General features: G+C 38.5%; 1 protein-coding gene across 9 annotated transcripts in view; it reads right to left on the reverse strand.

Annotated features, from left to right (window-relative positions):
- Positions 1–15,586, reverse strand: part of COP1 (COP1 E3 ubiquitin ligase) — a 259,333-nt gene that overhangs the window by 210,022 nt on the left and 33,725 nt on the right. For 7 of the 9 annotated variants that reach the window (XR_009254573.1, XR_009254574.1, XM_058702419.1 and 4 more), the window contains exons 3-4: positions 6,143–6,240; positions 310–386 (exon numbers count right to left, since the gene is read on the reverse strand). Coding sequence is in view for 7 of the 9 variants with exons in the window: in XM_058702419.1 (XP_058558402.1) it covers positions 310–386; positions 6,143–6,240 (175 nt within the window). In the remaining 2 variants the exon portion in view is untranslated. The remainder of the gene's footprint in view (positions 1–309; positions 387–6,142; positions 6,241–15,586) is intronic. The other 2 variants (XM_058702418.1, XM_058702415.1) reach the window with 1 other exon arrangement.

A 15,586-nucleotide genomic window follows, 5' to 3' on the forward strand; every position in this document is an offset into this window, starting at 1 on the left:
TCCCACATCGGGTGAGCTCGAGTCCTGTTTCAGGTGAGCCCTGCTTCTTTCTTTCTTTCTCTCTCCCTCCCTCCCTTTCTCTCCCTCTCTCCCTCTCTCTCTCTCTCACTCTCTCCCCCTCCCTCCCTTCCCCCCTCCCTCTGCCCCTCCTGAGATTCTCTCTTTCTCTCTCTCTCTGCCACTTGCTCACTTGCGCACTCTCTTTCTCTCAAAAAAAAAAAAAAACAACAATTTTTTTAAATTAATTTTAAAACATCAGAAACAACAAATTGAAATTTATTAAAAATAGTAATAAGAGTTGAAACATACGGTGCTACTCACTGAGTGGTCCAATTTGAACCTCTTTTCCTCAAATCTTTGGTTCTGTTTGAGAATGAGCTCATTCACTGAAAAGAGAAACAAAACAAAAAGTACAATTTGGATTATTGTTAAACGCATCACCTAAGTGTTCTGTTTATATGGGTTCAATTCTCAATTTAAAAAGCCCCCAAATTAAAAAGATGCTAAGCAGAAAATGCTAGGTTTTCATTTTATATTGAATTTGAAACAGTTTTGCCACAGCTACTACCACAACAGCTATTATCACTACCACTACTGCCTTAGGAGAATTGTTTAGAATATATGCTTTCTTGTATGTATCTCAATGACACTATCAGCACCTGGAGGGAGACAATTCTTCACTGTATTAGACCGTCCCATCCTCCACACGGTACCTGACTGATTCTATGAAGTAGGCGCTAACCATTTTTATTTGTTCTTCTTTTTGTTTGTTACTTTCCTATAAATATCAAGGCAGACACTGTCAGTTACCTATCAAAAACCATCCTCCCCCCTCTTTTTTAAATAACAACATAATTTTCTCCCAAGTGTCAGGCTGCCATATGCTTTCGGAAAAGCCAGGTCCCACCCCAACCCAGTATGACTGGAAATCTGGAACTGCTTCGAGCCATCTTGCAGTCTTGGGCGGGGGGGGGGGGGGCTAGTCAAAGAACCAATGGGGACAGAGGAACAGAAAGACAGAACTTGATACTATCACTGAAACACTGAATTAACCAATTCTACAAATTCTTTTTTTCTGTCTTTAACAGCCAACTGATAATAACAAACAAAAACAACAAAAACCTGATAAAGAAAAAGAAATTAGCACTAAGCCAGTTTAGCACTAGCCTAACACTTTAATTTATAGACATTATCCTATGGGTCATTCTCCCCATTTTAGAGATAAGTAAATTAGACAAAGCATCAGGAACTCATTCATGGTAACACATACGATATAAGAGAATTGGGATATAAATCCAACTATCTAATATTTCCCACTATACCACAATCCAACAATTAATATTTCTTTTTTTTAATTTCTTTTAATGTTTTATTTATTTTTGAGAGAGAGAGTGCGAGCGGGAGAAGGGCAGAGAGAGAGAGAGAGAGAGAGAGACAGACAGACAGACAGACAGACAGACACAGAATCGGAAGTACACTCCATGCTCCGAGCTGACAGCACAGAGCCTGATGCAGGGCTCGAACTCACAAACCATGAGATCATGACCTGAGCCAAACTCAATGCTCAACTGACTGAGCCACCCAGGGGGCCCTCTTTTTTCTTTTTATTAACGATTAATATTTCTGAACAAACCAGAGAGGTATCAAGCCCACACTAATAATCCACACTTCAATGATAAGTAAGACTCAAGCAACTCTGAGTAGGAAGACAAATGTGTATGGTGCAGGAGTTGTAACATAATGTGATAATTGGTACTATCGCTGAAACAGCCTTACACAGAACACAGCACAAGGAGGAATCGAAGTGTAAATGAGTAGGCTACACATAGAAAGTGACATTAGAATTGGGCCACAACATGCACAGAGATTCACTAAGCAGAAAAAGAAGTGGAAAAGAATTCAGATAACGGTGTGAGAAAGAGGGGGGAAAGTCATTAAAGACCAGGAGATAAAATGACTTAAAATCACTATGCTGACACACAGGGTCATAGTGATTCTGTTAATGATTAATGGACTACAAACTAAGGCTGGAAATGTAGACAGATGGCAGACTGATTCTGAAGAGCCCAGGATGTATCTCACAAAGTTACTATTATAAACCAGGGAAGAGAAAGGAAAGCTTGAAATAATGCAGTGGGAATAAAGAGAAGTACATGAATAAGAGTTTAATGTTTCAGTAACAGAATCATCCATTTGAATAAAAACTGTGACTTAAATTGTAATACTTTGTGTGTATACTACATTGCATTTTACTGAGAAATCTTGTATACCACTTAACTTGAAGGATATTCTATATCCATAATTAGACTTCTCTGGATCCTTAAAACGGCCACAGTACTACGAACAGACAATGCACTTCTATTGCTAACACTTCCATTCTAGCAACTATCTTTTTAGAAGCAAGAGAGTATAGTTAAAGTGCACACTTTTAAGACTGACTACTTAGGACCAAATTCCAATTCTACCAATATGACTGTGTAACTTTACACAAGTTACTCAACTTCTCTGTGCCTTAGTTTCCTCACCTGAAGAATGAGTAGGGCAACAACTCACAAGACTGAAAATTAAATGAGTTGGTTTACACAAAACACTTAGGACACTGCTTAGCAGTAGTAAGGATGTTAATATACTTTATTTACTTTTTCTTTCCTTTTCTTAATTTAAATTTAAGTTAACATACAGTGCAATATTGGTTTCAGGGATAGATTCTAGTCATTCATCACTTACATACAACACCCAGTGCTCATCACAAGTGCCCTTCTTAGTTATTTACTTTCCTTTCAAGTAAGGATTTTAAATGTTAACACTGATGTTGTCCCTTCAAAAAATAATAAAGTCATTCATAAAGGAGGTAAGAAAATTCAATTTACAAATTTTATATACAGAGGGGAGAGATGAGGCAGGAAGCTGGAGAGAGCTTTCACACCATGGATGGATAGGGGGAGCCAGAGAGCAAGTCTTGGCAGGAGTGGAAGACAGCAACAGATGGGGCAATAGGTCGGGACAGCAACAGATGGGGCAATAGGTCGGGGCAGGGACAGGAAGACTTCACCTCACAAGAGCCTCTCAGTGACAGGAGAAAGCAAGCTCTCAAGAGCAAGTAGGATGGAAAGAATAGTGAATGTGTTGGAGGAGGAAAGGTAGAAGGAGGCAATTAAATGGAATGCTATTAAAGGTAGAAGAAGAGATGGGGGGAGGAAAGTCAGAAGAAAAGGGTCTAACAGTGTAGTGTTTAGGGCAGGAAAGGCAAAATCAAGGTCTTGACAAAAAAGTGTATAATGATAATGACCAGAAGGCCAAATCCTTCTTGAGTGTTTGGCTTCCAATTCTTTGCTTTCATTAAAATTGAAGAAAGGACTTGTTAACTAATAGAGCATTAAGTTTCTTTTTGAGGATAAATCAAAATGCTTTCTTTCTTAATTTCTTAATTTAGAACAAGGTCAAAAACTGAGTGACATTACTGTTATCAAAAGTCCTTCACTCCCCATCAACTTATTTATGTAAGCAAAATTTCCCAATACTTACACTTTAAAAAGAAAAAGTCTTAAACTTACATCATGTTATATGTCCATTATATATTAATTTTTTTAAAAACTATGATGATCCTGGGGTGCCTGAGTGGCTCAGTCAGTTAAGCATCTGGCTCTTGACTTCGGCTCAGGTCATGATCTCCCAGTTCACGACTTTGAGCCCTGCATCAGGCTCTGCAGTGACAGCGCAGAGCCTGCCTATGATTCCATTTCCCATTCTCTCTGCCCCTCCCCCACTGGGGTGCTCTGTCTCTCTCTCTCTCTCTCTCAAATTAAACTTTAAAAAATAAAGAGATAAAAGTTTTACCTTTAAATAACCATATTTACAATACTCCTAAAGTTACATCCTTCACAACCACTTAAACATAAAAAAAAAAAAACTGAGTGGGGCGCCTGGGTGGCATAGTCGGTTAAGCGTCCGACTTCAGCCAGGTCACAATCTCGCGGTCCGTGAGTTCGAGCCCCGCGTCAGGCTCTGGGCTGATGGCTCGGAGCCTGGAGCCTGTTTCCAATTCTGTGTCTCCCTCTCTCTCTGCCCCTCCCCCGTTCATGCTCTGTCTCTCTCTGTCCCAAAATAAATTAAAAAAAAAAAAAATTTTTTTAAAATAAATAAATAAAAAAAACTGAGGATTCTAATTTTATTTATTTTTTTAATGTTTATTTTTGAGAGACAGTGTGAGCGGGGGAGGGGCAGAGAGAGAGGCAGACACAGAATATGAAGCAGGCTCCAGGCTCTGAGCTGTCAGTACAGAGCCTGACATGGGCTCAAACTCACTAACCACGAGATCATGACCTGAGTCAAAGTTGGACACTTAACCGAATGAGCCACCCAGGCACCCCAAGGATGCGAATTTTAAACGTGGGATCAATGTACAAGGAAGAACATCATTTTTCAGAATTTTCATACAGATCACCCAGACAAAAAGTTTTAAAAACGACTGCTATAGAAAATGTCTACCACAACTCTTCACCCATGAAGTAAATGCACAGTAATAAAAATGAAGGGTCCTGGGGAGCCAGGGTGGCTCAGTTGGTTAAACATCCAACTTCGGCTCAGGTCATTATCTCGCGGTTCATGGGTTCAATCCCCATGTCAGGCTCTGTGCTGACAGCTCAGAGCCTAGAACCTGCTTCAGATTCTGTCTCCCTCTCTCTCTGCCCCTCCCCTGCTCTCACTCTCTCTCTCAAAAACAAACATTTTTTAAAAACCTTAATAAAAAAAATAATAAATAAAGGTTGTAACCTATCAATAAAAAAGGTGCAAGAGGTGCCTGGGTGGCCTAGTCAGTTAAGCGTCCAACTCCTGATTTCAGCTCAGGTCATGATCCCAGGGTTGTGGGACCAAGGCCCAAGTCAGGCCCAATGCTGAGCGCGGAACCTGCTTAACATCCTCTCCCTCCCTCTCCTTCTCTCTCTCTCCCTGTCTCTCACTGGGCGCCTGAGTGGCTCAGCTGGTAAAGCTTTGACACTCGATTTTAGGCTCTCAGGTCATGATCTCATGGTTCTTGGGATCGAGCCCTGCTTTGGGCTTAGCACTGAAAGCACAGAGCCTGCTTGGAATTCTCTCTCTCCCTCTCTCTCTGCCCCTCTCCCCCGATTCTGTCTCTCAAAATAAAAATTTAGAAAAAAAAGATTCTCTCTCTCTCCTGCTCCTCTCCCCCATGTGCACACAACTCTCTTCTCTCTCTCTCTCTCAAATAAAACAAAACAAATATTCCTATTATCCAAAACCAAAATTTATCCATAAAAAGAGAAGGTTAAAACCTAATCATCACCAAGATAACTTCTAGCTTAGAAAATCAGTAATTGTGACTTCACTATTCACTGGATACATGTGAGAATATACTTAATACGTGAAATCACTTTCTAACTAACACAGTACTATATTTTAAAATTCCTTCCATTCTAGTATACAGTGCTCTATTTAGAAATTCACATAACTTTTGGACTCATTAAAGAATATTGCCTGAAAATCCTAGTAAATGCCAAAATTGTCAGAACATTATATTTCTTTCTGTATTTAACCATTCCAAAAGAAGTGTTCCAAAGTTGTAACAACTGATAGAAAAGTGATTCTAGAAACCCACATAGCAGCATCAATCCATGTTTCCAGGTTCAGGGACAAAGGATTCTGCTTTGTAGGACTTTCACTTCCCTTCTGCCTAACCTAGCCCATGAAGTACAGTCCTGCAGAGTATCCTACCGCTCAGTATTTCTTATTTTCCTAAGTTCCTTCTGCAAGTTCTTTCCTCCCCAGACTCTCACTTCTGCTCCAGAATCACAAACAGCAGGAATGCACAACACTGTATAAAGATACAGTTGTTCTGGACCTCTGGCATTCCCCTTTAGCCTTACATTCTGTCCAGCCATCTATGTAAGAAATAAGAGTTTTGTCAATTTTTCTTTTTTTATGACAATTAAAAATACTAAAATATAGAACTGACAACACACGGTATGGAAAATACACCAGAACCCAAGGAAGGCTGAGGAAAGCACCCAGGTGACAGGAGAGAGACTCACTTTACCTCTAAACGGTTTTCTAACAAATTAGTGCCAACAACACTTTGGGGCTAAAATATTTTTACAAGTAAAGAATCATTCCAGAGACTCACCCAAGAAATTAGGATACAGATGGTCAATATTATCCACAACATAGTTACACTTGGGACATCTATTATTATCCTCCAAACTCTGATGAATACACTTGTAGCTATTAGCAGAAAAAAAATAAAATAGGTTTCATTAAATCAGTGAAGAATTAATAAAACTGGTCACAGAATAATGCCTATTAGTCTTCTATTTCTCATTTAAAACAAGTAATGTTATCAAATTTATTTCAGCTTATATTTTTTCATAATAAAGACATATAGGGCATTTATTAGATAATAGTACACAAAAGTTGTTTAAAAATGAACTTGAATAACAAGTCTACTGGATATAGAATGTTTAAAAATGTACTAACTTTCAAGTTTATGCAATTTAAATGTTATATAACAAACAATACCAAGAAAAGCAAATGCCTATGATTTAGTTAAGCAAATAAACCATTCATGTTCTTGGAGTGCTGATAACCTTAATACAAAAAGAGCACATTCAAATAAAAAAAGAAAATAAGAGAAAAACATAAAAATCAGTAAGAAACATTAGTCAATAAGTAGTGAATAAGCATGAGAAAATCACCACCTTCAGTAGAATAAAAAAATTGATTTTAAATTATATATTAGTTTTTACCAAACAGAATGGAAAAATAAAGAAAATATGGTCAAAGTTAAGGAGCACATGTAAATATAAACAACCTTGAGGCGCCTGGGTGGCTCAGTCGGTTGAGTGTCCGACTTTGGTTCAGGTCATGATCTCACGGTTTGTGAGTTCAAGCCCCACATTGGGTTCTCTGCCCTGTGCCAACAGCTCAGAGCCTGGAGCCTGCTTCAGATTCTGTGTCTCCCTCTCTCTCTCTCTGCCCCTTCCCTACTTGCACTCTGTCTCTCTCTCAATAACAAATAAACATTAAAAAAAAAAAAAAAAAAAAAAAGAATTGTTAAACAACCTCGTGTACTGATGAAGGAAATCTAAGTATCACATTTCCAGAAGCCAAGGAGTATGGAAAACCTTACGGTTGCACATTTCTTTTGATGTAATGATTTTATTTCTAGGAGTTTATCCTAAGGAAATGAGCAGAGGTATATACACAGAAAAGTGTCTAAGATTATCTGTAAATAGCAATAAACTAGAAGCAACCAAAACACTAGGACTAAATTGACTAGTTTTGTAAACATCAATCCAATGCAATACATATGAAAAAAACCATATTGCAATACATAATATGCCATGAAAAATAATCTAATAACTATTAATATTTATACCTAGAGAAATAAGATTACAAGAAATTTTTCCTTCCTTACATTATACACTTCTGTAATGTTTGACTTTTTACAATTGTCTTATTATAATACACTTTTTAAATACTGCTCTACTAAACCACAGAGAAATATCAAACTGACGTGAAAAAAAATTCACTAGGGGCGCCTCGGTGGCTCAGTTGGTTAAGTGTCCAACTTCGGCTCAGGTCATGATCTCACAGTTTATGAGTTCGAGCCCCACATCGGGCTCTGTGCTGACAGCTCGGAGCCTGGAGCTGCTTCGAATTCTGTGTCTCCTTCTCTCTCTGCCCTTCCCCCACTTGTGCTCTGTCTCTCTCTGATTCTCAAAAATAAATAAATATGAAAAAAAAATTTTTAACAGAAGTTACTATATCAGTTTGTACTGACTAAAAATCTCTAACATAGTGCATACAGTACAATCTCATTTCTATTTTTAAAAACTGAATATGTGTACATTTAAAATAAACCAAAAAAGACATTCATCATTACGTTAATAATATATGCCTCTGGATCATATAATTATAGGAATTTTTTTCTTTGTAGATGTTTACAAGTGTCTATAGTAAAACAGTACTGCTTCTAACCATCAGAAAAAAATTATTTGTAAGAAATTCTAAGGGTGATTAGAAAGATGATTCCTAAAAAGATAGCACCTCTTTTATTCTGTATTCACATTACTATAAATTTTTAATTTTTATATCTTACTTTACCTTATCAAAACAGAAACCTACATCCATTAGGTTTCTCTTTTCTAATTATCAACTACTTTCTCATCTCACATTTATTACTTCCAAGATAAGTAAAAAGAAGACATCCTAGGGAATTAATGTAGCAGTGGTCTTAGGCCCAACACAAGGACCTAAAGATCAGAGTAAACGGCTGGCACATAAGAGGCACTCAAATACATATTAAATAATATGCACAGTATTCCAGAAATAATATCACCTCTTGCAACTATGACAAGGCTAGGATTACTGTATTAGCACAAGACAGGCTGCATATCTGCCAGAAAGTTTCCTACATGGAAATTTCAATGAAAGAAATAATATACTAAATGTTTAGAAGCATAAAGCAAATATGCAATTACAATATGTTAAGATTCCATGTTCACAACATGAAAACATTTATACTCTGCTTAGGGAAAACAGAAATGAGTTAATATTACCAGAAAATATTCCCACATGACAAGATTTAACTCTTAAAAAAATCTGCAAGTTGAAAAAAACCAAGTCATGAAGTAGAGTATCTGGGAAGGTATTAAAGACGAGATAAGGGGTTGACAGATAAGCAGAAGTCCATTTTGGGTTTTACCAAATGATAGAAATGAGCAAATATGACAATTAGAACAAGCTAAGTTGTTAACCCAGTGAAAGAGGTTGTCAATATTCCTGAAATTATCCCAGAATCCAACAGAATGTCCTCCTCTCCTCTCTTCAGCATCCTAATCCTGTCCCTTGTTAGTAGGTTTACTACCACACTCCTAGAAGAAAAACCAGACTAGGACACAGCCAGAAGGAACTGACCTCAGAAACAAAAGTTCAACCGACTTTTCCACACTGCACTGAAAATATCCATCTATGCTATAAAACGAAAATGCATCAAATTACATACCATACCATAGTATAAGCTGACACGACAACAAAATGAATCAAGTTTACCATATAGCATATACTGCCTCACTACCACCCCAGGTGGACCTGCCCTACTCTGAGAAACAGTAACTATCTTATTTTGTACTTATCTGTGTGTGTGTGTGTGTGTGTGTGTGTGTGTGTGTGTGTGTGTTTGTATTGTTTATTCATTAAAAGCAAAATTTTGTTTTAATCCATCTGTCCCTTCAATGTCTAGCACAATATCCTCTTAGAGTTGGAACTAAATAAATACTGAATGCATGAAAAAACTAACTCTACTTCGCCATCACCAGCACAGATGCAGTATTTTGGAATCCAAAAGAAGCATAAGTATCTAGACTAGTGATCAAAATAGGGAGGATAGAAGGATATATACCTGGGTCTACCTGAGAAGTTTTCAAAAGCTACTCACACTGCAACTGCTAAAAATAAGAATTCAGAGAGCGCATGGGTGGTTCAGTCACTTAAGCATCTGACTTCGGCTCAGGTCAGAATCTCACAGTTTGTAAGTTCAAGCACCACATCGGGCTCTCTGCTGTCAGTGCCGAGCCCATTTCAGATCCTCTATCCCCCTCTCTCTCTGCCCCTCCCCCACTCTCTCAAAAACATTTAAAATAATAATTATGATGATGATGATGATGATTATTCAGGGGGCACCTAGGTGGCTCAATCGGTTAAGCATCCAACTCGTGGACATCCAATCATAGGATGGACCCCTACACTGAGCTTCCCACTGAGCGTGGAGCTTGCTTAGGGTATTCTCTTTCTCTCTCCCTCTGCCCCTCTGCCCTGCTCATGCTCTCACTCTCTAGAATATAAACTGGGGCAACTGGGCGGCTCAGTAATTAAGTGTCCAACATCAGCTCAGGTCATGATCTTGCAGTTGGTGGCTTCGAGCCTCGAATCAGGCTCTGTGCTGACAGCTAGAGCCTTGAGCCTTCTTGGGATTCTGTGTCTCCCCCCTCTCTCTGCCCTCCCCTGCTTGTACTCCGTCTCTCTCTCTCATTCTGTTTCTCTCGCAAAAATAAACTATATATTATATATTATATATTAACTAATTAATTCCGTGCTAGGGTGTGCTGACATAAATGGGTGTCTATGTCCTCTACTAAGTGTATTTCTGATAATGAAGAATGAGTATTTTGAAGTTTTGCCCTTTGCAACAACATGGATAGACCCAGAGGATTTTATACTAAGTGAATTAAATCAAAGAAAGAAATATGACATGATTGCACTTATATGTGGAATCTAAAAAACAAAACCAAAGAACAAACAATCAAACAAACAGAAACAGACTCCTATAAATACAAAGAACAAACCGGTAGTTGCCAGAAGGGAGAGGGATGGGCAAAATAGGTGAAGAGGATTCAAAGGTACAAACCTCCAGTAATTAAGTGAGTCATGGAGATGAAAAGAACAGCATAGGGAATACAGTCATAACATTATAATAACATTGTATGATGACAGCTGGTAACTACACTTATTGTGGTGAGTACTGAATAATGTAGAGAATTATTGAATCACTATGTTGCACACATGAAACTAATATAACAATGTCAACTATACTTTAGTAATTTTTTTAAAATGAGTATTTCTCGGGGCGCCTGAGTGGCTCAGTCGGTGAAACATCTGACTTCGGCTCAGGTCATGATCTCATGGTTTGTGGGTTTGAGCCCCACATCGGGCTCTGTGCTGACAGCTCAGAGCCTGGAGCCTGCTTCTGATTCTGGGTTTCCCTCTCTCTCTGCCCTTCCCCTGCTCATGCTGTCTCTCTCTGTCTCTCAAAAACAAATATTTAAAAATTTTTTTGTCTAATAAAATGAGCATTTCTCTATAGATGTATGATTACTATTTATTAAGTATATACCTATCTATAAGATATAAATATACTTGTTTTTTTAAACTTTTGGAGCATAATTTTTATTTGGGAACAGCCTCTAATGTACAGAAAACTATGCCACTTTAACCATACAAAGACCTCTTCAAATGTTTTCTCAAACCCTCTATTCATCTACCCCTAACACACAAAAACTTTCTGGTTTCTCTTCATTTTTCTGTAAGTAATTGTAGACACTAGGATAAATGGAGCCCTTATCATAAATATCTTTTTCTCTCTGTAAATAGGGATGAGTACATACAGAAAAAAAATCAGAGCAATTTTTTAATAATTCTGTTATTCTACGAATAATCAGAAAATTCTCAAAAAAAGGGGGGGGGACTATAAAAACAGCAAGGACAAATCAGTACCAGTCGTCATATATAATAACCAGGTATAAAGAAAGAGTAGGAGCACCTGGGTGGCTCAGCCAGTGAAGTGTCTGACTCTTTTGATTCCGGCTTAGGTCATGATCCCAAGATCCTGGGGATGGAGCCCCACATCAGGCTCCACACTGAGCATGGAACCTGCTTAAGACCCTCTCTCTCTCCCTCTGCCCCCTCCCCCACTCTCTCTTTCTCTAAAATGAGAGGCGCCTGAGTGGCTCAGTCGGTTAAGCACCCAACTTCAGCTCAGGTCATGATCTCATGGTCCATGAATTCGAGCCCCATGTAGGGCTCTGTGCTGACAGCTCAGAGCCTAGAGCCTGTGCCAGATTCTGTGTCTCCCTCTCTCTCTGCCCCTCCCCCACCTACATGCACACACGTGCTCTCTCTCTCTCTCAAAAATAAACATTAAAAAAATTTTTTTAAATAATAAATAAAATGAAAAAAAACAAAAAAGACTAACAAGAAGATGCAAAATGATGGATTAGTCAAAAGTCTCAAAAGACAAGCAGATATGCTGAAAGATGACAACACTGAGAAATGCTATTATAATTACTTTGTAATGAAATGAAACAGTAAATCAGAACTTGGTAGACATGAGGTCTGAGAAGCAAAGTGCAGAGGACAAGCTGGAGGCACCAAAGAAAAGGAGCAAACCTTATCTCTACATCACAAAGAAGCCAGATTTCTTTCATTATACAATTAAGTTTGGTTAGACAACAGCTAATAACAGACTGACTGTCACGCGGGAATAGTGTCTCCATCCTGTTACTAGGAAAGAGTTACCATTTATAAGTGGGATAAAGGATCAACAGTTCACATGGTCCAATCTGATTTAGTGTTAATAATTTGGATGAAGTCTGGAAACAGCAATACCGCTTGGCTCCAGATTACCAGCCAAGGTTAAGTTAGCAAGGAGTTGATCCAACGGGCTACTGTTAATGATTGAAGTTCCACCGCATTACATGATAGAATAGGATAAATAATGAGCTTTTGCTTTAAACAAAAGTACAGGGGCGCCTGGGTGGCTCAGTTGGTTAAGCGGCCGACTTCGGCTCAGGTCATGATCTCTCGGTCCGTGAGTTCGAGCCCTGCATCAGGCTCTGCGCTGACAGCTCGGAGCCTGGAGCCTGTTTCGGATTCTGTGTCTCCCTCTCTCTCTGACCCTCCCCCGTTCATGCTCTGTCTCTCTCTCTCTCTCAAAAATAAAAAAAATTAAAAAATTAAAAAAGTTAAACAAAAGTACAAAATGCCTTACAGTTTTGTAACCCTGACAACAGGACTGCTGGCCTCCAAGTTTCTTAGTTCCTGCCAACCTTATAGTCTCTATTCTACCAAAACCTGTTCTCTGGTAGGTATTTTAAAACACCTTCATATCAGGTTACAACAGAACTTGAGTTATAACAAGGATCTAAACTTAAAACTATTTTTATTTGAAGGGAAAAACAGATACTTACGAAATCAATGGGGTTTTCCAACAATGATGTAAGGACACACCATGAAGATTATAGGACTCAATGAAAAGGCCAGGTTTATTTAATTATAAAGTCAATCAGTAATTTATTACACTTTACAACTTAGTGAATTATTGTACCGATTTAGCAGACTCTGCAACGTCCTTTTAAAATGCCACAGCAAAAACTGGACAGCGACATGCAGAAAAATGAACCTGGACCAGTTTCTTACACCATACATAAAAATAAACTCAAACTGGATGAAGGCCGTAAGACAGGAAGCCATCAAAATCCTCGAGGAGAAAGCAGGCAAAAACCTCTTTGACCTCGGCCTCAGCAACTTCTTACTCAACACATCTCCGGAGGCAAGGGAAACAAAAGCAAAAATGAACTATTGGGACCTCATCAAAATAAAAACCTTCCGCACAGCAACGGAAACAATCAACAAAACTAAAAGGCAACTGACGGAATGGGAGAAGATAGTTGCAAACGACATATCGGGTAAAGGGTTAGTATCCAAAATCTATAGAAAACTTATCAAACTCAACACCCAAAAAACAGATAATCCAGTGAAGAAATGGGCAAAAGACATGAATAGATACTTCTCCAAAGAAGACATCCAGATGGCCAAATGACACATGAAAAAATGCTCAACTTCACTCATCATCAGCGAAATACAAATCAAACCCACAATGAGATACCACCTCACACCCGTCAGGATGACTAACATTAACAACTCAGGCAACAACAGATGTTGGTGAGGATGCGAAGAAAGAGGATTTCTTTTGCATTGTTGGTGGGAATGCAAGCTGGTGCAGCCACTCTGGAAAACAGTATGGAGGTTCCTCAAAAAATTAAAAACAGAACTACCCTACAACCCAGGAATTGCACTACTAGGTATTTATCCAAGTGATACAGGTACGCTGTTTCAAAGGGACACATGCACCCCAATGTTTACAGCAGCACTATCAACAACAGCCAAAGTATGGAAAGAGCCCAAATGTCCATCAGTGGATAAATGGATAAAGAAGATGTGGTATATATATACAATAGAGTATTACATGGCAATCAAAAAGAATGAAATCTTGCCATTTGCAACTACGTGGATGGAACTAGAGGGTATTATGCTAAGTGAAATTAGTCAGAGAAAGACAAATATCATATGACTTCACTCATATGAGGACTTAAGATACAAAACAGATGAACATAAGGGAAGCAAAAATAATATAAAAACAGGGAGGGGGACAAAAACATAAGAGACCCTTAAATATGGAGACCAGAGGGTTACTGGAGGGGTTGTGGGAGGGGGGATGGGCTAAATGGGTAAGGAGCATTAAAGAATCTACAGCTGAAATCACTGTTGCACTATATGCTAACTAATTTGGATGTAAATTTTAAAAAATAAATTAAGTAAAATGGTAAAAAAAAAAAAAAAAAAAGAAAGAAAAAGAAATTTAAACACACACACACACACATAAAGATATACCACAGGAAATATAAAAGAGGAGGGCAGTTAGGAAAAATTAAATCCTCATTTTATTTTTTTTATGACCTGAGCAAAAGTCGGGTGCTTAACCAACTGAGCCACCCAGATACCCCAATGTTAATTTATTTTTGAGAGAGATAGAGAGAGACAGTGTGCAAGCAGGGTGGGGTAGAGAGAGAGGAGACAGAATCTGAGGCAGGATCCAGGCCCTGAGCTGTCAGCACAGAGCCCAACACGGGACTCGAACTCACCGCTGAGATCATGACCTGAACCAAAGTCTGACCCTTAACCAACTGAGCCACCCAGGCACCCCTAAGTCCTCACTTTATAATTTGGATCAAACGTCACACCTTCAACACTATGAAAGAAAAGGAGGTGAAGCGGTAGGAAGAGAAGGGGGAAGAAGGAGAGCAGCAGCAGAAGAGACAGGTTGAGTCACCAGACAAAGGTAAGTTTTAGAGCCAGAACCAGAATCCTGGTTTACCAACTTCAAGACCCTGGTGTTTTAGCTCTGTATCAGTTCTCACCTGAGGGCAATCTTGTCCCTTACATGATATCTGACAATGTCTGGAGACATTTTTGGTTGTCACACTTGTGGGAAAAGGGACTGCTACTGGGTAGAGGCCAGGATAATGCTAAACAATCAACAATACCCAGGGTAATCAGCCACAACAAGGAATTATCCAGTCCAATATGTCAATACTACCAAAGGTTGAGAAAGCCTAATCTGAATCATCCAATTTTCCAGAAATGAAACCCCAAAGTCCCGAAGGGACATACATGGTTTCGTATGGAATGCTACAGTGCTGGATCAATTAATGAACCAAAGAAAACACTACTGTTAAACAATCAGCCTTAAAAGACTAAGACCATACATGTATCAACCTAAAAGCAAGACACATGTGACCAGAAATTTCAGTAGCAATATAGCGCAGAAAGTGATTCATGAACGGTAATAATGTCAATGCAATGATATACCAGGAAATCAAAACTATTTAAGGAAAGATGGCCTTTATTTAAAAACCGGCAAAAAAAAATTCTGAAAGAATACACCATCACTCCTTACTGGTGATAACTTACGAGAAGGTATACAAATAAGGCTTGAAAAATGGTGACATTTACATTTTATGTACATCTTTCTGGACAATAAAAGTTGTTTTTTAACCAAGAGTACATATGGCCTATTTTAGTAACTTGTATTTCAATAAAAAACCGTCCAAGCCAAGAAAGCTATTTTTATTCTAAACTTCTTTTTAAATGACTGGCAGATTGGATTCACCTATCAGTGATGCATCATGCTCCCAATCAACCTAAAGTACTTACAAAATGACACCCTGACTAA

Source organism: Neofelis nebulosa, chromosome 15 (genome assembly GCF_028018385.1).
Source record: "Neofelis nebulosa isolate mNeoNeb1 chromosome 15, mNeoNeb1.pri, whole genome shotgun sequence".
In the NCBI taxonomy this organism is placed as follows: Eukaryota; Metazoa; Chordata; class Mammalia; order Carnivora; family Felidae; genus Neofelis; species Neofelis nebulosa.